This window comes from Ceratotherium simum, chromosome 6 (genome assembly GCF_057802395.1).
Source record: "Ceratotherium simum simum isolate JZ-2026a chromosome 6, ASM5780239v1, whole genome shotgun sequence".
Lineage (NCBI taxonomy): Eukaryota > Metazoa > Chordata > Mammalia > Perissodactyla > Rhinocerotidae > Ceratotherium > Ceratotherium simum.
Window position 1 is genome coordinate 37,172,913 of NC_141905.1, and position 23,523 is coordinate 37,196,435.

The following is a 23,523-nucleotide window of genomic DNA, read 5'->3' on the forward strand; positions in this document are numbered from 1 at the left end:
TTTGCTTCTCAGCCATAGGAATTAAGGTCACTGCCTTTTATAGATCTAGCCTTAGTGTTCTTAGTTTTAAGAATTTTTAACTATTTCATTTGTTTAGAAAGAGGTTTATTGTGTATAGTAATTTCATAACACTGTAAAAATTAAAAACTAGCGTTTAATTTTTTAAAGTATTACAGCAGAAATGTTTCAGATTAGGATTTTTAGAATATATTGTTTTAAGGGAAGTGGGGATATTGGTTTTGTGAGGTTTTTTTGTATGTGGTTATATTCTCATCCCAACCCCCAACTTGTTTTCTAACAGTATCGTGTTTTTCAATAGACCTGCTTGGGTGGGAATTTGGACTTTGTTCTTTCAAGTCACTCCAGTCTCTTTTTTTTTTTTTTTTGTAGACTAAACCTTGACTTCTAAAATGTTGCTTAGATTGTTTTCTGCTTCAGTATTTTCCTTTAGTGATATTTTTATCAGATTTTTGTAGTTAATGAGCCTGATTTTTTTTTTTTACTTGAAAAAGGAATTGTTAAATGTTAACCGGAGAGCGTTAGAAACTCAGACTGCAGACGTGAACTCCGTGAATTTCCAGTTAAATGTTAAATGGTGAGCTTTAACATGGTTTATTTGAGCAGCTGAGTTATGTTTGAGAGCTGTAGCTGATTTATTTTAAAAATGTTTTTTTCGAGGAGGGCTCATCTGTTCGCCTCTTCCTCATGTGAATGGAATGTGGTGCAGCATGGAGCCCCAAACAGGATACAGTTGTTCTAAGCATTCTTCCTATAGCGTGGTAGGCCCTACTAGAAATGTAGGCTCTCAACTAAGTATTTTGGCTTTAGACTATTTTTAAAGTACGGTTAATATAGACAAAGGACCTTAAAAGAACTCTTAATCCATTAATAAAGTTGAAAAAGTTTTTGTTTCAACTATGAATATGCAATTTTAAATTAGTAATATTCATTTGCATTTTAAAGGCCTTTTCAGCATTGGAATAATAGTCTTTTTGTGATTAGGGCCCTATTTTACTGTGACTTGCATCAGATGGTGGCTCATTGCTTCCCCTTAGGCTGTGGAAGTTCCTCAAAGAATGATATATCTTTAGAGTCTTGAATTACTTAGTTATGCATGAGTTCTAGTTTCTTTACATTCCAGTGCACCTAGACCCATGAAATATTTACTACAGATTCATCATAAAAGCTGTGGGATACATTCGCTTTTATGTAAATATTTGTTTTCATTTTTAAGCTAGTAATATGTCTTTGAAATTGGATACAAAGATTAATAATGGTTACATCATTGATTTGCCACTTTAAAAAATGAGAATATATTTTAACTACTTTTATGTGTTCTTCAATTTTTCTATCAAGTAGGAACAGTCACACATTTTCAGGGTGGCTCGTTTAATACATATTGAAACATTTCTTTAACAACTACTATAAAAGAATTTATCGGCACTTGGTGGGAACTTATTTGTAGTTTAAATATAATTGCACATTTTAAAATTTGCAAGTCGTGGCCCTATGTGCTGTTTAAGAAGCATGGTATACTTTTGACCTCCATTTGTACATGATTGTAAGTACTCATGTATCAGAAATAGATCGTTATAAACTAGTCTTTTAACATTTCTGGTAGCTAAATTCTACCAAAGGCTTTCAATTAGATATCTTAAAAATGAAAAAGTCTCTTTTTATTTTAGCCTAGAAACTAAACTTTTTGTTTCCCCAACTCAGTAAATTATGATAAGTTGGCCTGTTGAAATTTACCCTTAGAACTCTGACCTATCTTAAAAAGCAGAGCTCTAGAGGTTCTCTTCACAAGAATGTTTTTCGTATTATAAAATGACTAGGTCTCATAGGAAATGCAACACACCTGTATTATTTGGGTAAGAAAGAGGCACTCAGGCAGAAGTTTACTTTTTCAAATTCTACTTAATTGAATTGTATCTTTAGCCATTTAGATAATAGCTTTTGTGGACCTTTTTGTCACTTCACAAGTTGACCTGACATGGTACTGTTTGAAAAGAAATAGAGCATTTGATAAAGTTCAAGGATTAAAAGTCCTCTTGAGAAAGTGCCAATGTTTTCTCGTTAACTAAAAACTAAACAGACAAGGATATAATATGAAAAATATTACATATTTCATGTTAATGATCACGTCCTGGTAGACATTTTAAAGTCTAAGTAAAATAAATGCTCTTGGATTCCTTACAAATTTTAGTGACTCTTTAGGTAAAATAATGAATAGGATTTTATGAGATGATAATTTTAGGAAGTTGGTCTTAGTAAATGGAAAAGATTAGATGGCAACAGTAGCAGGAGATAGCTAAATAATGGGGAATGTTTGTTTTGAAAATATAATTTATTACCCAAATAAAAATACTTTTGGTACATATGTAGAACTTAAAAGGTTAGCCCTAGGACATGGGAGGGAGGATCTTACTGTGATTAGATTTTCTAATCATAAATACTGAAAATAAGTGGGGATGTAAGAGAATTTCTTCATGGTTATTTTAATTTAGCCAAGAAGATTTTATTTATAAGTTTATAGTGTGAATAGTATAGAAATAAAGCATGTTTAAAATGCTTATTTATTCTCGTGTGTTTTTGGCTTTTTCAAAACTCTTGAAAAATTCATGGAGACTCCTCAATGAATTGAATTAGAAACTTTAAAAGGAATTTCTTAAATACAGAACTTAACTTCTTAAGAGCCGCTCTGAACTAAAGATCTGAAGTTTTTCCCCAGAGTGTTTATTAGTTGTGATTAGCAAGATATTAGATTTCTTTGAGACATAATAAGAGAAGTGGGAAACACAATGGCTTTGGATCTCCTGGGGATTTTTACTGTTTTTGCCAAAAGCTTTGGTTTACATCCAAAGGGTCACACAAGTTGCCTTGTAGGAAGAAAGATTTCTCCCTCTGATATAGGTAATTTAGAAACAGAGTTGGTTGTTAATTCCATTTTCCAAACTCAGATTTTGTTTTGTAGTGAAACCACTATATGTTTTTAAGATGGTGAAATTTTGTTTTTCATTTTTAAGTTTTTATCATTTTCATTGAATACTGTGAATATAAGACTTGGTTTTTATTCAAGCTGCTTCTACTTTGAAAGTGAGTGTGACAGTCATAAAAAAATGCATACATAGTACCTTTATTTCCTTCCTTCCTCTTCCTCTCCTGCGTCCCTCACTTCCACCCCCACCCCAAGATGTGAGTAAAATCATTTATGTGAAAGATGTCTTGTTTAAAATAATCAAATGACCATGGATTCCACCTACCCACGCCATCCCCCCCCACCCCACCACTTTTTTTTTTTTTAAGTAGTGGAGATCTGGAGAGACTTTACTGAAAGGTGGATTTCGTGTACTAATTCTTACCTCCCTCTTTTCCTATTCCCTTCCCCCATGCTTCTCTCACTGAAGCAGCTGGATTTTTATTTGTGCTTGGGGCAGGGGCGGAGGTGGGGGTGGGTAGTACATGGGGTGGAGTTAAAAGACCAGATGCATCCTGATCATTTAAAATCCTTCATGATGTGAGTGAGCCAGGAAAAAAATTACGCATGTAAGTCATAACTACTCTGTTTTATAGAGAATAATACTTAATTTTTTTTTAAAGAATAGTTGGAGTAAATACGCTCTCCTACCCAGTTTACTTTTTCAGAAGCATTTTCTCTTTTTTTAACCTAGAAATTTTCATACACGTGTATATTTGATTATATCCCTTTTTTTAAATAAAAAACTGGGGCTTAATACACTGGGATTTTTTCATATCATCTTTTGTAAATCTACTTCATTCCTTTTTAATGAATATAAAATATTGTATGGATAAAAGCATTACTTTAGATTATAATATGAAAACTAATATTAATTTGTGTCCTAAAACTGTTATGATAATGACATTAATACATTGTATTTATATATAACCCTTCACATGTTGAGGATAAAACTCAGAAAATAACCATGAGAAATGTTTTTTTTCTCTTACCAGACTTTCAAACCCCTGGTTGAAAAAAGTATACCCAGTTCAATCACTGCGGTAGAATTCCTTGTAGATAAACAACTGGATTTTTTAACTGAAGATAGTGCCTTTCAGCCCTACCAGGTAAGAAATTTTAGGTTGCTTTTAAAAGTTAACTATCATTAAATATCACTGATATTCAGATCTTCTTTTGAAAACTCAATTCCAGCTAACATCTAGGTGTGCAAGGAAGCCAGTGCGTTCAATAAATTTTTATTATAGCATAAATGATTCATTTATCCAATCAACAAATATATACTGAGAACTTACTATGAGCCAGGGAGCATTCTGTCACTGGGATACACAAGTGAACAAAATAAAGTCCCTGCCATTCCAAATAATGTTCATTGTTAGAAAATAACTGGTTAGATATTAGTATAAATTATCTTTGTCTCCAACTCTAAAGGTTATGAATTGGGACAATTAATGTAATTAAATGAGATTAGTGTTTACTATATGCATATATATCAGTTTAACATAATAGTTCATTTTCTTTTTCAGTGGGAATATTCCTTTAGGTTGTCATTAATTGAACAGTTGAGTTTCTAAATTTTACTTTCCTGTTGTCGCAGTTTAAATACAAATACATTTGATTGGAGAAATATTTTCTAGTAGGCTTTTAGAATTAAATCATTTGAAGAAACTCATCAAAAGTAGTAAGCTAAATGTTTTTTAAAATTTCTAGTGGAGTTCTATCCGTTAATTTAAATGCACAGTTTGTTTTTTTGTATATTTGGATTTTAGACTGAATTAAATCTATATATTTTATAAGTTTCTTTCTACTTAAATGTTTAAAATAATATAGTAATTGTATTGAAGGAAAGGATGAGTGAACTAGTTTGACTTTTTTTTTAATGGAACTGAAAGTCAGCACTCCTATTTCATTTCAGAATAGTTACTGTTTTTCAAAAATAAAATGTAGAGGCATCGTTGCCATGGAAAGAGCAAGAGCTTGAGTTAATGAGCAGTGATTTGTTGTATGTGAAGTTATAGTACTTAGGGAATTAGAGTAGTTATGAACCTCTTCTATTAGATATACCAAAATGAGATGATAGTTCCCTCAGTTAAATATTATTTCCTATTTTGAAGTCTACATAGATGTGCTTCTGTCTTTTCACATTTTTCTTATTAAATGACCTCGTTTTTATACTGTTAGCTTTTGCTCTTTGCTTACAATATTTTTTTGTAAAAATTTATAGCAAGTGTCAGTTTAATATTGGAAGTATTAGAGCTTTTCCCTCGAGTTTTATTTTGTTTTTAATTGTGAAGGCTTACTATAGACCTTATTATAAATTTGTTTCATTTCTAACAGTCTTTTACTGGGAATTAGACTAGGTGAGTCTAAGTAAAATCAAAGGAACTTTCCAACAGTTAATGTTTTAATTCTGTGGTTGCTGATTAGCACTCTGGAAATTTCAGCTTGGATTTGATTTAGAGAAGTGAAATTATTATGTAGAAATTACTTTTAAAAATAAATTGTTTTGCCAGGTGGCCTAAAACTTTACATTTTTATTATAATTATAATGATTGAAAGAATATGCTAACATAGTTTTGGGGTTTTTTTACATTTTTAAGCTGTTTTAGATTCTGATAATTCTATCATTTTATTAAAAATAAAGGCACAGGAACTAAAATCTTGCTAGATTTGGTGAATTGTGTGATTATCTTTGTTACTAAGCTATTTATGTTGCTATGCTAGTGTAGGTAAGTCAACCTCTGGCCTTAACGGGTACTATATGTTCCAGAGGTGAAGTGATTCACTTAACATTTTAACCATTTGCGTTTCACAAATAATGTGAATTCTTAGTTCTAAAAAATCACAAGGAGTTACACTAACAGCACTTGATTTAGGATCTAGCATACCCTAATTTTAGCATGTCTTATGAGTTTTAGTTAGTTTAGTTAGTTTTATGAAATAATAGATGGTTTACAATAGAGCTTTTTTGGAATGTATTTTAATTTTTATATATAGGGTTTTTTTCCATCAGGTTAAAAATATAAAAACATTTTCTCCAGTGTATAAATGATAGACACCTACTGTAATATTTTGAATGAAAATTTACTGCAGAGATGGCTCAGTCTAGGTTCTCAAATTTATTTATTTAAATGAAATATAGACACATTCTAGGTAAATGAAACAATTCATGTAATTAGAGTGGCTTTATCCCAGAATGCTTTTCTCTAACCAGTTGTTCAAACAGTACATTAAGTTTTTTGGCATCTTAAACATGGCAGCTGTTACTGGCATAGATTTAGTAAGTAGTGCCTTGACATATCTTAACCTTAGGGTAATCCTATGTAAGTCACAGGGAAAATTGAACGAGTTTTTTAAATGGTCTCCCTGTTTTTTCTCACTTCTTTAAATTTCATGAGGCAATTTCTTCTGCATCTGGGTGTTAATTATCCTTCATAGACTTCTTAAGTATGCTAGGGAAAAAGTCTTCTTTGGAAATGGCATTTGTGTATAGAGTCACTAGTACACATAAGTATTGTTTTAAAAATTCTCACGGGGCTGGCCCCGTGGCGTAGCAGTTAAGTGCGCGTGCTCTGCTGCTGGCGGCCTGGGTTCGGATCCCGGGCCCATACCGATGCAGCACTTGTCAGGCCATGCTTTGCCAGCGTCCCATATCAAGTTGAGGAAGATAGGCACAGATGTTAGCCCAGGGCCTGCCTGCCTCAGCAAAAAGAGGAGAATTGGCATGGATGTTAGTTCAGGGCTGATCTTCCTTACCAAAAAAAAAAAAAATCCCACAAATGATGCTTTGCTGTGAATCTAATTAATGACGTTTTGCTTAGGGGTTTTTTTTTAAAGATTTTTATTTATTTATTTTTCCCCCAACGCCCCAGTAGATAGTTGTATGTCATGGCTGCACATCCTTCTAGTTGCTGTATGTGGGACGCGGCCTCAGCGTGGCCGGAGAAGCGGCGCGTCGGTGCGATCCCGGGATCCGAACCCGGGCTGCCAGCAGCAGAGCGCGCGCACTTAACCGCTAAGCCACGGGGCCGGCCCTGCTTAGGGGTTTTTTGTTTTCGGTTTTTTTTTCTTTTTTTTGTTGAGGAAGATTGGCCCTGAGCTAACATCTGTGCCAGTCTTCCTCTATTTTTGTATATGGGATGCCGCCACAGCATGGCTTTGATGAGCGGTGTGTAGGTCCGCACCTGGGATCCAAACCCGAGAACCCCAGGCCACCAAATCGGAGCACGTGAACTTAACCAGTAGGCCACCGGGCCGGCCCCTAATAGTGTTTTTATAGTGGGAATTCTCATTCGCCATCTTTTCTCCTTGAGTTCTCAGTATTTTATTCTGTAATAGTATGCTCCCTTTAGTTTCCTTTATAGTTGTACTATATCAGTATATCAGAATGATAACATAGATTGTGGGGTGATGGTTAGGAAACAGATGACTCAGGATTAATACAGATCCTTTCACTTTTAGGTCACTGGTTTGAATCCTACACTTATCTCTGAATGATTTCAATGCATTGAATATCAGATGACCTGTATTAAGTTGATCTGATTGGTTTTTTAGGTGACATGTAGTTGGGGGAATCAGGATACAACTATCATAGAATATAGTTTTCAGTATTTTGGAAAGAAAGTTGAATGAGGAGAGAAATCAAATCAACATCTTAGACAATATAATGGATGCATATTAATTAGGTCACTGAAGCAGCATACCATGGTATTGTTAATTCTGTTTTTTTCCTTCCTTATGCACACAAATGAGTTTCTGCTTCCTCCTTTTAGATTTCCTGATCATGCCTGGCTGCAGTTAACTTTCTTTGAAGTAGAGGGGGAAGGGAAAAGAGAGGAAGTAGGAGGGAACTCTGCAGATTCTACTGTGTCTTTCAGCTAGCTGGGAAGAAGGAGGAAAAAACAAATTATTGATTCTTAAAGATGTTTTTTATGGTTTTGGGATTTTTTGTTTTGTTTTTAGTTACTATGATTTCTGTGGTATTGTTGCTTTACTTTGGAGGACGATTACAGAAGTTTTAAAAAACTTTCCATTAAAATTTGAAGTTTTAATAAATTCATGTGAAAACAGTTTCATCATGAAATGTGAACATTGAACTTTTAGCATGATTTTGAAATCATCTTGTCCTGGATTTTGGCTTCTGGCCATGCACACACTTGCAGTTTTCAAGTTGGTTGCTTCATAGAGGATATAGAAGAGATTATTTCTTACCTGAAAATTGTGTATGACTCATATCAATTAAGCTGGGTTGGTCTGGCTTGTCAGTCCAGTATTTTCTAGAGATCACAATCCTCTTTGCTTTTAAATGTAATAAAAGAATATTACAAAAGGCAGTAGTTTAAAACCATTAGAGGTTTTAAGCAGAATGTGCTTGTTCAAAGTTATACCCTTTTTTATCTTATTATATATTAAACTTCATTGTAGTAATGAAATATTTTCCCTAGAATAAAGTAGAACCATCCTAGACCTGAAGAAATGATCCTTTTTGAAGGTCTAGGTCATAATAAGCTGGTAAAGGTTTAGATAAGACTATTCTACAGTTTCTGTCATCATGAATATAGACGTTAAACTTATTTACTAAATACTAGATATAGCACTATTGTGCTGTGAGTTGGTGGTTGAAGGAAAAGAGAATGGGTGGAACAAACCTGAGTATTTTCTCAGTACCTGGACTAAAGTTTTTTAAAGCCTTGAGCAAAGAAGAGTCTTAACATTATTCAGTTAATGAATGTATCTGGACTGTGTCAGATGTGTATATATATCATTTTCTTAGTCCTTCACTGAGAAAGTTGTTTTCCCAGTTTGAGTCCATTTTGACCCACAATTTTTCCATCTTTGATTGTATAAATTTATTGGCTGTAGTTTCAGAATATCCCTAAAGTAGTTGTTGGTCAACACATCTGGTTTACTAAAAAGAGCTCAAATGATTGCCTTAGGGTAAGTAAGTTACCAGTTTAGGAAGTGTAGTATAGCAGACATGTATTTTTTCCTTCTAAATTTTTGTTATTGTCCTATGGAGTTTGGAGTCGCTTCACAACAAGGATGAGATAATGTGAGTGAGGTAAAATTTAGCCCACAATCAGCCAACATGAACAATTAACTGGTTGGTTGGCTGTTACTAGGCAAACGTTATATTTTGTTGAATTAAATACTTGACATAAGTGACCCACTGACAAAAGTTTGAAAATCTTGTTGGTAGTAACTTGGCTTATAAGCAAGCAGATTTATTCCCTAGGAAACTTTGATGATGTTGCTAATAGTTTACAGAAGGAAGTAAACAGAACTTTATGTTAGTATTGTTTTGGAGGATAGAGAAAAGATTTTTTCAAAGTTTTCTTTATTCTCACTTCAATTTGTATTACAGATATATTACTTTAGAGCATTTTTAAACTATAACATTCCTCTATAGGAAATGGGAATTTGACCAGATATAGCACTTATCAGTATAGTTGTGTAAATGTTGCTCTCCCAGAATTTCTCTCAGTTTTGTTTTCTTCCTGGTATCAAATTACAGCTCTCCTATTAATTTTACTAAAAGAAAAAAATAAATGACTTCCAGATACTGCCCAGCAAACTGTTGTTTTTTTTCCTTAAGATAGAAATTAGATGTTTTTTGCAGTGATGACTGAACTTGGTATTAAGAGATATGTTTTATAGGAATTTATGAGAAAGACTGGAAGCACATTTCCTATTAGGATATGAGTGGACTGCACCCACCCCTACCCTCCAAGAATGAGAGCATCTGCAGTGTAGTTGAGAGGAGAAACAGAGGCGCAGAAGATAGAGGGGCTAGAGCTCTTAGTGTTCTACTGAGTGTTGACTCAGTTGATTCTTCCGCAGAAAGGAGTCTTTGAATAGAAATTTTATACTTAGACTCTACTTCCCTTTGACTTACCCCTTACCCTTAAAATTTTCTTTTCTTTTTCTTTCTTTCTTTTTTTTTTTTTTTTTGTGAGGAAGATTAGCCCTGAGCTAACATCCATTGCCAAACCTCTTCTTTTTGCTGAGGAAGATTGGCCTTGGGCTAACATCCGTGCCCATCTTCCTCTACTTTATATAGGATGCCCGCCACAGCATGGCTTGACAAGCGGTACGTGGTACATGCCCGAGATCCGAACGTGCAAACCCTGGGCCGCCGAAGCGGAGTGTACACACTTAACTGCTAGGCCACCGGGCCAGCCCCCTTAAAAATTTTTAATATCTGGCCTTGGAAACATCCCAACTGACTTCATTCAGTTTAACAGTTATTTAAATTCTGTGCTTTCCCTATTGACAGCGTCTTGCTAGGTGCTTAATGGTTTTTAAAAGTTGATAAAGTATAAGTTATAGTCCTTATTTTTTTATTTCAGTGTTTATAATCCATGACAAGAACTTATATAAAAAAACAATTTCCTTGAAATAGACTTCATTTAAGGAGCCAAAGTCATAGTAAAGACTTTAGGAATACAAAGACAGAAGTCAGTAGAGATTGAAATGGTTAAAGAAGTCTCTTTCAAGGTAAAACTTGAATGGGATTTATTTGAATGGAGATGAAAGTGAAAGATAGGGAGAGTAAGGCAGATGTTTGGCGGGAGGGAGATAGCATGATCAATGATGAGAGGAGATAAATTTAGGGGACAGTAGAATATCAGCCTCACTAGAAAAGAGAGTTTGATTTTGAATAATTGACATACTAGATAAATAAGTATTGTGGAGTCAGATAAAAGAGGAAAAGGACTGCTAAGTACAGTTACTAAGTGGCTTTTATCTTGTAGGCCGTATGAATCATTGGAAGCTTTCAAGCAAGAGAGTAACAAAATTTTCTACATAATACTGGCATCTGTTTATTGTAATACTTCGGAAGCAGCTAATTGATTGGGTCTTCACTGGAGTCTTTTGTTCTAGAGAATCTGTCTAGCATGATGGTTTAAGAGCATGAATTTTGAAGTCAGTTCTCGCAGATATGGTTTCAAATCCTAGCTTTGCCATTTGCTATCTATGTGACATTGGGAAAGTCGAAAGCATCCTAAATAAATGATTTGCTCATCTGTAAGATAAAGATACTATCTACTTCAGAGTTGTTAGAAAGATTAAATGGAATGATATATTAAAAAGCTTATTACTACATGGAAACTGCTCAGTAGAAGGTAGCTATTTAGACGTGTTCTAAATTTCTCTTTTAAAGTCTTAAACCTTTTTGGTAGATAATTTAAAACTTCTTTCTCTTCCTACCATATGCAACTATTGAACATTTCTCTGCCACCATCTGCGCCTGTTAACTTTTAAAAATCTGCCTTATTTGTCTTCTCTGGGACACTTACCATTCTTTCTGCACCTGGTGCTAGATAAACTTTTTTGTTGTTGGTACAAACCATGGTCAGTGTGTGACAGAATATATCTTTGTAGTAGTGTTTCTTCTCCCATTGCCCCCTTTTTAAGAAGCGTATTTAGATAAGATTCCATGGTGACTTCTTAAACTATTATTTTAAGAAAATGATTTTAGCAAAGATGCAGGGGCTGGCCCCGTGGCGTAGCGGTTAAGTGCGTGCACTCTGCTGCTGGCGGCCCGGGTTCGGATCCCGGGCGTGCACTGATGCACCGCTTGTCAGGCCATGCTGTGGCGGCATCCCATATAAAGTAGAGGAGATGGGCATGGATGTTAGCCCAGGGCCAGTCTTCCTCAGCAAAAAAGAGGAGGATTGGCATGGCTGTTAGCTCAGAGCTGATCTTCCTCACCAAAAAAAAAAAAAAAAAAAAAAGAAAAGATGCAGAACCCTATTATGGTATTAGTCTCCACAACACACGCTTACCTTTTTTTTCCACAGGGAAAGTCATAAGCTCCATTTGCTGCTGGTAGTTATTTTTATCTCAAAAAGTATAAGTGATATTCAGCAAGTTCAGAATGGTTTTTTTGTTTGGCTCTGGGGAGAGGTCATGTGGGTATAGTACTATGGTTTGGAAATCCTCTAAGCATTGAATAAGAGTTGGACTAAATGAACTTTGAAGTCCTTCCCAACACTTAGAGCCATAATTCTGTGAACTTGCTTAATGTAGAAAAACAAGCATTTCTGACCAACATTAACCTAATCGAGTTAATCTCTGACTAATTATTTTAATCTCAGGGATAAGAGACATTCAGCCTAAATCTATGTTTATCTCAAAAGAGAGAACTGTTGAGCTCAGGCTGTGCCGGTTGCAAATCTGAATTATGCAAAATTGAAATAACAGGATTATTTGGGTTGATAGTACTTACTAAGAGCTTTCTATTCTGTATTTTTCTATATCTGTTTCTGATTTATATTTTGACAGAAGTTAAGCACATTCTCAATTAGACCCTGAGTTTTTGTACACATCTCCCTTTTCCATTTCACTTTGCCTTTGTATTAGCATTTGACTGAAATTTAGAGACACCTTGTTGCCGTAAAGACTGTAAAAATGAGAACTGTGAGATTGTAGGAAATACATTGTGCCAAGAGTGTAAAAACTACAGGATCATAGCCATAGCTGTGAACTGATTACTGGTGGGTTATTGGCTTGGTAGGATCAGCATCTGTGGGCAGGCATTGGCCTGGGGGTGGCCTAGGAGATGAGGCCAGAGCGGGAAGCTGCTATTGTGTAGTACTTGTCTTTATTCCGTTTCTAGTCAAAAGTGACAGCTTGCAATAGTGGAGCCAAGCTGAAGCCTAGAAAGTAGGATGGACTAAAAGAAAAGGGGAACCAATAGCTAAAACAGAATCATTGTACTTCCTTATTTAAGTAGGCTTTTTTAAAATTTAAAGTTGGTATATCATGTTTTAACATTCAATAATCTTGCTCTGCATTCTAAGCACTCCTTTTATCTCCCACCTACCTGATTTTCTATCGTCATAATTTCAAAATAGTTATGAAACATGCGTATTAAGATCCCACAAATCAGGTATGATGATTTACCCAAATGCGTATCTGCTACCATTAAAAAGGGAGTTCTTCATTTGTAAAAATTGGTTGCAAAACTTGGTGTGTTGAAAATGTATCCTTGAGAGTCAGAAAAGTGTTATTTTAACTGAAATTGGGCCCAAGTATGAGCTGTTCTGCAATATTCAGATTAAAAACGTTTATAAGTCACAGTCTGCAATAGTTCTCTCCTGATCCCAAATCTGCTATGATCATATGCTGAAAAATCTGCCAGTCTCTTTTTAATTTTTTGTGGCTGCTGTTATGAATTTAAAGTATGTGAAAGTATGCTTGTAGACATCAGATTCCAAAGATTCTCAGCCATCACTAGTTACCATTGAGAAAGACTTTCTAGTTTTCAATTTCCAAGATATTTCCATGTACATCATTTTAGTTAATTCTTATGGTAGCCTTATGAGGAAAACAGATTGTATGTTATCTTAATTTTGTGTAATGCTTTCAGGATACATATATTAAGTCTTTGAGACATCTAATTTACAAATGAATAGTAGCAGAAATAGAAACCCACTCAAACTAGATTAAATAAAAAAGGGATGGCGATATTATAGAGATACAACAGGCAATGTCATGGACATCCATAGCAGGAAAGTACAGCTGAACCTTAATCAGAATGGAATTAGGAACTAGAAAGTCAGGAACTTGAGTCACATATTCCTTCTTCCCCCCTTCCTCAATTTCCTTTCTGCAGACAGGTTTCTTCTGCTTACTCATAAGATTTGCTTCTCATAATACTAGTTTCCATGTGACTTTGGTGTGTCGGTGTTGATTCTCCCACCTGCATCCTCTCCTTTACAAGACCTTTGTATTTCTTAGTAAAATTAGAGAGAGAGAGAGTGTACGACAATGAAAGGCTAAACGGAGAAGAAGGGAGAAGTAAGAGGAAGGGAGAGAATATGTAATAGCAATTTTTATAGACAAAGAAAATGAGGTTTAGAGAAGTTGTGACTTGGCATCTAGGTTCACACAACACAGCTAGTGGTAGCCTAAACAGAACTTGAATGAAAAACTTGATTCCAAGATATTATTTCTACAATATCACCCTGCCTTTGTGAGACATTAAATGGGAAGAGTCTCTTATTTGCATATCATTCTTTGGTTTGGCGCTTTATTTTTCTTAGAATTGACATCTTTCCTAAATATAAGGTTAATTTTTTCCTTAATTTTATTGCATACACAATTTCCCTAGACTTCCCTCCCCCCTTTTATTTAGAGCTATTGGACTGTAGATTAAGACAACTGGAAAAAGAAGCCTTCAAAGCAGTCTTGTCAAGTCAGTGTAGAACTAAGTGGTTAGCAGACAGTGGCCTGGCAAGTGCTGCCAGCACTGTAAATGTGAGAAAGTATCTATCATTCCTTTCTGAAGGTCACCATAGCTCTACTTTCTCTTGAATCTTGCTACTGTAATATTTTCTCCTGGCTATCCATAGTCCCCTACCAATCCAGTCTAATTTCAGATCAAATTCTTGTATCACTCACACATTCTCTGAGATATTTAGACCTAGTTATTTGAGAGTTATTAATTACAAATGGGCAATATCTTTCCGTCACATTTGCACTTACATTAATAAGGGAGTTTTTTAAAAATTCAGTATTTTTCTAGGTGATCTTTGCCTGGTAGTCAGGTACTCTACAATGAAATAATGTTATTATTCCCAATTAATAACCCTTCTTCCCTCTGCCATTTATGAAATAGCCATTTTTGGAAATAGAAAATTATGTATACCAGGGATGAATAAAAAATATGGATATATAAGGCCTCTTCATGTATATATAGTCTTTAAACTTAAAGGCCTTTAAGATATTATCTAGTATGTGGACTTTGATGGTGCTCAGGGCAAGTTACCCCAGGAAGCACCACTCTGGTATGTGGATTATTTCGAGCTGAAGACAATAAAGACTCAGAAAACTCAGGAAGAATATTTGAGTTTCCCCTCCCAAATTGCCTAAAGAATTTAAAACAAAAGGTCTATTTCAGGAAGGAGTTATTATCATGATGGCTGTAATGATAATGTAAAATAGAGCCACGTTCTCTATAGATGGCCCTGAAAAGAATTGTCAGACAAACATTTGCATTTCTATCTCCATGTGAATTGTCTTCCCCTCTGAAATCCCGGACCACTACCCACCCCCAACACCTTCCTCGCCTTTAGCTACAATACTTAAGTAAGCAGTTTAGACAGAAGGAGGAGCTGCTCATTTCTGAGTTTCTCCCATGTATATATGTTATTAAACTTGGTTTTATTTTCTCCTGCTAACCTGTCTTGTTGATTATTTGGCCAGCCATAAGAACCTTAAGGGAAAGGGCAGAGGGGGATTCTCCCTCTTCCCTGACAACTTCAAAAACACAATACCTGAATCACCTCGGAAGGATAGGTTTTTATTGTTTCTCCCACTTCCATTCCTATTTTCAAGGAATTAAGTTCCTTTACATACTAACTATTCCTTCCAATGCTTAACACAGCCCACTGTTGAGAATTGTTCTTAATGTTTATTGCTTATGTTATATCAGTCAGGCAAACTTGGATCAGTTGGTAGCATCTGACTGGCATGTTGTTAGTGTTGTGAAGGGTTGTGAGGCTCTCTTCTGGCCAAGAGTGTGTTTAATTAATCTTGTTCACTACCAGCACTGTAAAGGAGAGGGCTGAACTACTGATTTGTTTTTATTGTTCTTGATCACTTCCAAGCTTTCTCTTTCCCATTCTCTCTTGTTCCACAAATAGGTATAAATATACATATTTGTACTTATATTTTTTATGAATTCAATTTGGATTATAGCACAGCTTGGGTACCTCTGTGTAGTTTAGTACTAATATTATTAAAATCAGAAATAGTTTACAAATTAATCAAATTTTAAAATATGGAGAGAAGAACACAAATCAGCACACAACAGTTAAAGAAAAAGTTGCCAAATTTTATAGAGTCTATTTTAAGATATCTAGTCATTTACATATACTATAAAATGTATCATCGTATGAAATTTTGGCTCTCTTGGTGGAGGCAAAAGTTTACAGTCTATTAAAGTATTAAAATTTGGTAGCAGAACAGCAGGCCAACTTGGACTCAGATCTGAACTCGGCTGCTTACTATCTGAAATATTGGGCAAGGCGTATAACCACTTAGCAGTTTTTTTATTTTTCATCTGTAAAATTAGGTATTTAATACCTGTCTCATGATAGTGTTGCCACTGTCTATAAGATAATATATACAAAAGAACTTTGTGCCCTATAGAATTTTTGTGATAAAGAGAATAAGTATAGTAGGAGTTCAGGAAATGAATAGGTCTGGTTGGGTAAATCTCAGTTCATGATATGTGTACTTTCAAGAAGCCCATTAGAAATAATTGTTTTTTAAACCCTGAGCAGACAAAACAGATGTCATTCATAGACTTTACCACCTCACCAGTTGGTCACGTAATCGGTGAATTTCCTACATTCTCCTAGTTTTCTCTTCATTTTTTTCCAGCCAAGATAGTTCTCCTGTGGTATATTATTTCAGCCATTCTTACCAGCACCATTATTGGTAGCCACAAGGCACATGTGGCTATTTAAATTTAAATTAAGTAAAAGTACATTTAAAAATTCAATTTGTCATAAGAGCTACATTTCAAGTACTCATAGCCGTATCTTGGATAGTACAGATATATAACATTTCCATTATCACAGAAAATTCTGTTGGAAAGCCTTGGCCTAAATGCTTAACACTGCAGGAGAAAATTAACAGTCCATGTATTCTGATGTTATTGTATTGTCTCCAGTCTCAGTTGAGCCTTTAGTAGCAGTTGGCATCCTTTTCTATGCTCCTTTTGAGCTTCCATTTCCTAAAGCAATCATTTCAAATTAACACTACTCTACTCAACTTCCTCTTTTTCTCTTAGTAGATGACCATTCTCTTGCAGCAGAAAGGAAATTGAGGTTACCAGCAGGAACCCCTTTAACTTCCTGTCCTTATACCTGTTTTGCACCTTTCTTTACCTCCTTTTCTCTTGTCTTAGAGATGTGTCCCTTTTTTCTATGACTAATTCAGTTTTACAAATATTAGGCACCTACTATGTCCCAGGCACTATTTCTAGATACTTAAGGTACAGCCATGAACAAAACAGAAAAAAAAACTCCCTGCTTTTCATATAGCTTACCTTCTAGTGAGAAGAGACAGACAGCAAAGTAACTATTTTAGTATATTAGAAGACGATAAGTGCTATGGATAAAAATAAAACCTGGTAGGAAGTGTTAGCCCTAAAATGAAAGCTTTCAAAGAATAGCAAGGAGACAACTATTATGGAGATTAGTAGAAAATGAAGTAAGAAAGGTAATAGAGGTAGATTGATTAGGGCTTTGTAAGCTATTATAAAGACTTTGTTCTGAGATTGGAATGGAAGCTTTTGGAGGATTTTGAGCAGAAGAGTGACGTGATAAAACTTTTTCCCCAGATAATCTAAAACATATGTAGACATAGAATAATAAAATGAATTCCCAGTACATCCAGCTTTAACGATTACCAATTCATGGCCATTTTAAAGCTAATCCGTAAATGTTTCTTTTTATGCTTTTGTGTGTGTGTGTACATACATACATAAAAAAGTGTCTACATATGTATAGTCAATTCTAATTATTCACAGTAGATATGTTCTAAAAAGTTACAAGTTCTCAGCAACATCAGGAATGATAGAATTAGAATATCAGATATTTACTAATTTGCTTTGTCCTACATTATGCAACTGCCAGACTTAGAATAACAACACTAATATTACCTCAACAGTATAATTGCTGAAAACAGTCTAAATTTTTTTTTGCAGTTCTTTTTATCTTTATGATATATCCTACTTGGGGTATACTCATTCCTTTTTTTGTGTTTTATAGTCTTGAAATTTTTCTTCTCTCTCCCTTGTGTTTTCAAAGGCTAATCTCTGTCCTCGTGCTCCAGAATCCATCTTCAAAGATACCTTGTTCTGTTTACCATATCTTAAATCTATTCCTGTTTGTTGTTTTTCTTTTCCTTTGTTACATAAATTTATCTACATTCTAATATAAAAAAATAAATAAAGGTTCTCTCATCACACCCATTCTAGTTATTGCCTCATGTTACTCCTTTGCTTCATAGCTAGGCTTATTATAAATATAATTTGACCTTTTATATTTATATTTTCTTACCTTTCAATAACATCTCCAAATTATTGCAGCCTGTCTTCTGCCTGTACTTCCACAAAACTAATGTTGTTAAGATCACTAATAATCTCTTAATTATCAAATAGATTATTCCAGTCTCCATCCTTATTCTGCTGAACCTTTGCATTTAACACTGTGGATGACAGTCTTGGAAATTCTGTATTCTTATTGCTTCTGTGATGTCTCTTTTCAAGTATTATTTCTGAGAAAAGAAAAGTATGGTACAATAGTTCTTCAAGTTTGTAGGTTTATCATTTCCATAGCAGTATATTGGACATAGTGAAAATCAGCTCCAGAAAGTGTGTGGTGTGGTATTAGTTTTGAAATTATATCCTTTACATTTTATATTTTTTAAATAAATGTTCACTCTGTATAATAGAATAGTCATTGACACGATCATATGTATACTGCAACTCAGTATTAGCTTGTACCTAGGAATTATTTTTAGTAGAATACTTTCCAAAAAATATTATGGAAGCATATAATTTTATTTCTTTCTTAAGTTGAACTCCGTCTCCCCACCAGGATGGGAGAACACAAAGTAGAGTGAGATTGCCATAGGTGGAGTGCTCATCCATGGCAAGAGAGTTCTTTTTTTGTTTTATTTTTTTAAACTTGGTCTGTTCTGAAAGAATATTTTCAGTTGCTACTTTGGAAAACATTAAACAGTTCCCAGGCCTTCCTGAGTTTGTTCAGTTGTTGGTTTGAGGAAGCTGCAGTTAGTAAATTGTGGTTGGTAGATGCTGTAAGCAGGTGACTCAATAGGTTGAACTCATGATGACTCAACTGTGTAAAAACCATGCCAATAAATAGCTTTGAAAGAAAAATCGCCTTCCAGACTGTTGAACTGCCATAAAAAAGTTCAAAACTGTTATTAAAAGTATCACAAAGAATGTTAACATGTGGCTTTAGAAGGAAACACATTTTCCTTCAAGTGGTTTTAAAACTTTTACTTAATTGTTCTGATTTTTGCTCTGGTAATTCTGAAAGGAGAGGACCTTAAACCAATGACACTTAGCAAGTTGTAGTTAAAAATGCAAAAAAATGTTACAGGTCTGCATAAAGTTATTCAAGACAGTATTTTTTTGAAAGATCAGTTTCAGTTGGGAGATTAGCAGAGAAACCCAAATGGTAGTTATTTTTAGTTAACATAATAAAAATAGTCTAGTTAACCTTTTATTTAACTCTGATATAATTGAACAAATAAAGCAAGATATGTAGTTGTTTCCTTATGATTTGATGTAATAGGACATGTATATTATTATAGTATATGCCATTCCAAAATGCTTTTTGATTATTTGATAAATTAATTATAGCTGATAAATTATAGAGTTTGTTGTTATGATATATACACAGTTACTTTAGGATATATTTAAGCTGTATTAAAACCTAAAGATACCGTTCAATCTAGGATGACTGAAGAGTGGTAATGCCAACAATCCAGAGTCATTAAATTTTGGTTTTGTAATGTTTTGAGGGGTAGCGGATATGACTTTCATCGTATTGGCTCATCTTGGTTAACTTTGAACAAAGCTGGAAAGCCTGAGTATTGGCAGTGCTTTTTTCAGGGGTGGCAATATAGAGATGAGCCTTCTAAGAGTGAAGGGGCAGCTGGCCCAGGATACATAAAATAAGTAATCTTTCTGTGAATAATTGGGAACTGATGAAGTTTGGTTTTGTGTTCACCATGTTGGTTTTCTTAAATATTGGCGAAATACTTATAAAAATGGATATTTAATCCTCTAGTACAATATTTGAAATGCCATGTTAAGTTTTCTCAATGAATATAAAATATCTATTTTACATGGTGCTTTCTAAATTATCTTTATTTTTTTATATTTTATTATTTTTTTAAATTTTATTTATTTATTTTTCCCTCAAAGCCCCAGTAGATAGTTGTATGTCATAGCTGCACATCCTTCTAGTTGCTGTACGTGGGACGCGGCCTCAGCATGGCCGGAGAAGCGGTGCATTGGTGCGCGCCCGGGATCCGAACCCGGGCCGCCAGCAGCGGAGCGTGTGCACTTAACTGCTAAGCCACGGGGCCGGCCCGTAAATTATCTTTTTTTAAAAAGTCAGTTACTTATATGTGTGTGCTCTTCTCTTGTTGGTTATTTTTCCCTCCGAAGTTCACCATCAAATGCATAGTAAAATGTTTCTTTGTACCATAATCTCTAGTGTAAAAAAAGTATTTCCTTTTTCTTCTATACACTCAAAGTATTGAGTGTATCAATATCTCAAGTGTATCAAAAATTTCTAAACTAGCTAAGTTTCTATGGAATATACTCATTGTACTTAACTATCAGATTGTATTGTAATTGTTATTGAAAGTACGTTTCTTCAGATGAAACTTTAATGTATAACAAAGGAAATTAGTATTAATATGAGCAAGTTGTTGACATCATTCTTTTGCATTTTAAAACTAGTTTAATTTCTTTTTCTCATTATAAAAGAAATACATGCTCGTTGCAAGATAACTTTCAGAAAAGACATAAAAGTAGAGCAGAAAAAAAGATATTTGGTATATATCTTGCATATCTATCTATCTATAATATGTATACACACACAACATACATAATGTACGCACCCTTACAGATAGATTTTGATAGTAATGAAACACCTCACCCTATTCTTCTCATTCTGTAATTTGTTTTTCTCTTCCTGAGTCATTAGCTTCTTTCCATGTCAATAAGCATGTGTCTACATAATCCTTTTTACTATCCTTATTGTATTTTGTTGTATGGGCATATGATCAACTATAAAACCTTTTTTTCTGTTTTAAAACACAGAGAGATCCTTCTTGTACATAAGAGATCCTTATTTTGTTTTGTTATTCATTTATTTATTTCCTTAGATTCCTCGAAAGTTAATTATTGGGTGGAAGAGTATGTAAGTAAAATATATACATAGCTGTGAAAAACCTCACGTTCTACAAAATCTCACACTGAGGTGACAAGGATTTTGAGAAAAATAGTGTTGGAGTAGATTTTTTAATAGGAGTACTAATATAAACAATAAGTCTATAAAAATAGTAGTCAACTTGAAAAAGATACATTATGTTTCTAATAAATAAAGTTAGGTAAATATAGAACTTTACCTTTAAGAAAAAGGTGAAAGTTGCTTGATATCAAGAATATGTCAGAAAGAATTGAGATTGCTGAATTATGGAGTCAAAAGCAAAATGAAAGAAAGTTGGGGCAGTCTCATCAAGGTGAACTTCTAAGTCTGCATGTGGTTACATTAAACTAGGAAAATAAAGTGGAATAGGTGGTATTGTGTCTAGTATTGTGTTCAGCTTTATTTGTATACTCATTCAGCTACTCATACCAGATAGTGCAAAAAAAAAAAATGGCATATGAACCAACGTTACTTCTGTGTTATACTAACATAATACACCTATTTTCTCCAAGTTCTTGTGAGCTACTTCGAGTTACAGAAACATCCACTGTTTCAGAATAGGATGTGTTATCAAATTGCCTTTGGGAAAAGTCTTTTTCTCTCCCACAAATAGTGTTTGTGTGTGTCTTAGTTTTTGCCTTGCCAATCCTGGTGTCATAAATTTTTTAACTTTCCTGGTCTGATCAACCAAAAAACTAGAATAAATTTAAATTTTGTGGTTCTTGAATAATGGTGAGATAGAACTTTTCTTTTCCCAGTTTTTTCTCATTTATATTTCTTTGTGACGTACCTTTTTGTCATTAGCCCTAATGTCTACTTGGGCAGTACTCTGTATGATGTCTAACAACTTTTTACGTATAAAAGACAGCTTTCATTGTAATATTATAATTGCAATATTTTTCCCAGTTAGAAACTACCAAATTTTATTTTTCAAGAAAGTTCTTTTGAATAATACCTTTGTGAAGTCACCTGATTCAACCAATAAAATTTTGACTTATTGATTACCTGGCTAATAAATTCTAGACAGTTGAAATAAAAAGATGAGAATTAAACACCTCAAGATACTTAGTGAAGTCAACAAAAAAGACAGAAAATTGTAATGTAATGTGATATGAAGATAGGGGTATCTTCAAGACTATGAAAGAGCACAAAGGCTATAGCAAATAAATGTCCGAAGTTAATCTTTTAGGAAAGATTTACTTAAGGAGTTGTCTTTCTTTTTCTTTGATCTTTGAATTATTTTTTTCTGATTTCGTTAACATATGCTTTTTATTAAAAAAAAATACAGGGCCGGCTCCGTGGGTTAGCGGTTAAGTGCGCACGCTCTGATGCTGGCGGCCCGGGTTCGGATCCCGGGAGCGCCCCGAGGCACCACTTCTCCGTCCAACGTGAGGCCGAGTCCCACGTACAGCAACTAGAAGGATGTGAACCTATGACATACAACTGTCTACTGGGGCTTTGGGGGGAAAAAACTGAATAAATAAAATCTTTAAAAAAAAATACAGAAAAATTAAAAGAAGAAGGATAGTATTTACCCATAACTCTGCCACCAAGAGACAACTACCATTAAAAATTTGACACATTTCCTTCCAGGCTTTTGTGTGTGTATGTGGAATTATTTTCTTTATATAGTTGGTGATCATTTAGGTCTGGTGTCAGCAAACTATAGCCCACAGGCCAAGTCTGACCCATTGCCTGTTTTTTTACTGTTTGTAAGCTAAGAATGGTACATTTTTAAACTGTATTATCTGTGGCTCCTTTTTTGTGCTAAAATGGCAGAGTTGAATAGTAGAATATTGCCTACAAAGCCCTAAGATATTTATTCTCCATCTCTTTACATAAAAAGTGTGTTATCCCTCACTTAGATTGTTTTCTGTTTTTTGACTTTAATTTCACATCAGCTTTTTTGCATGTTACTAAAAATTGTTAATGGTAATCTAATCACCAAGATAGAACTACCATCTTCTATCCCCTAATGGTGACATTTAGGTGTTTGATTTTTTTTTTTCCTCTTATGAGAGCTGTTGTAAATCTTTATTTGTAAATCTTTGTCTGCCTTTTGCATGTCCTCAGAAGAAATTTTTAGTAGTAAAATTACTGCATCAAAATGCATGAATATTCAAAATTGGCTTAAATTTTTAACAATGAGTTAGGCATCCATTGATGGATGGGAAAGTCATTACAGACCAGATAGAATAGGAATATGCAAAGGCAAGAAGATGTTAAAGGAAGTGTAGTATATTGTGACAATTAAAAGTGTGAAGTTCAAATTTGCCTTTGTTCATATCCGTACACCACTATTTACAATTTGTGTAACCCTCTACAAATCTCCTAATCTGTCTTTGCCTTGATTTCTCATCTGTAAAATGGGGATAACAATGCTTGTATCATAAGGTTATTTTTTATTTTTTTATTTTTTGTGAGGAAGATCAGCCAGCCCTGAGCGAACATCCATGCCAATCCTCCTCTTTTTGCTGAGGAAGACTGGCCCTGAGCTAACATCTGTGCCCATCTTCCTCCACTTTATGTGGGACGCTGCCACTGCATGGCCTG

General features: G+C 34.3%; 1 protein-coding gene across 8 annotated transcripts in view; it reads left to right on the forward strand.

Annotated features, from left to right (window-relative positions):
* Positions 1 to 23,523, forward strand: part of JMJD1C (jumonji domain containing 1C) — a 343,413-nt gene that overhangs the window by 262,050 nt on the left and 57,840 nt on the right. For 7 of the 8 annotated variants that reach the window (XM_087432153.1, XM_087432156.1, XM_087432151.1 and 4 more), the window contains one exon: positions 3,973 to 4,086. Coding sequence is in view for 6 of the 8 variants with exons in the window: in XM_087432156.1 (XP_087288282.1) it covers positions 3,973 to 4,086 (114 nt within the window). In the remaining 2 variants the exon portion in view is untranslated. Of the gene's footprint in view, positions 1 to 512; positions 596 to 3,972; positions 4,087 to 23,523 lie in introns of all 8 variants that reach the window. The other variant, XM_087432152.1, reaches the window with a different exon arrangement.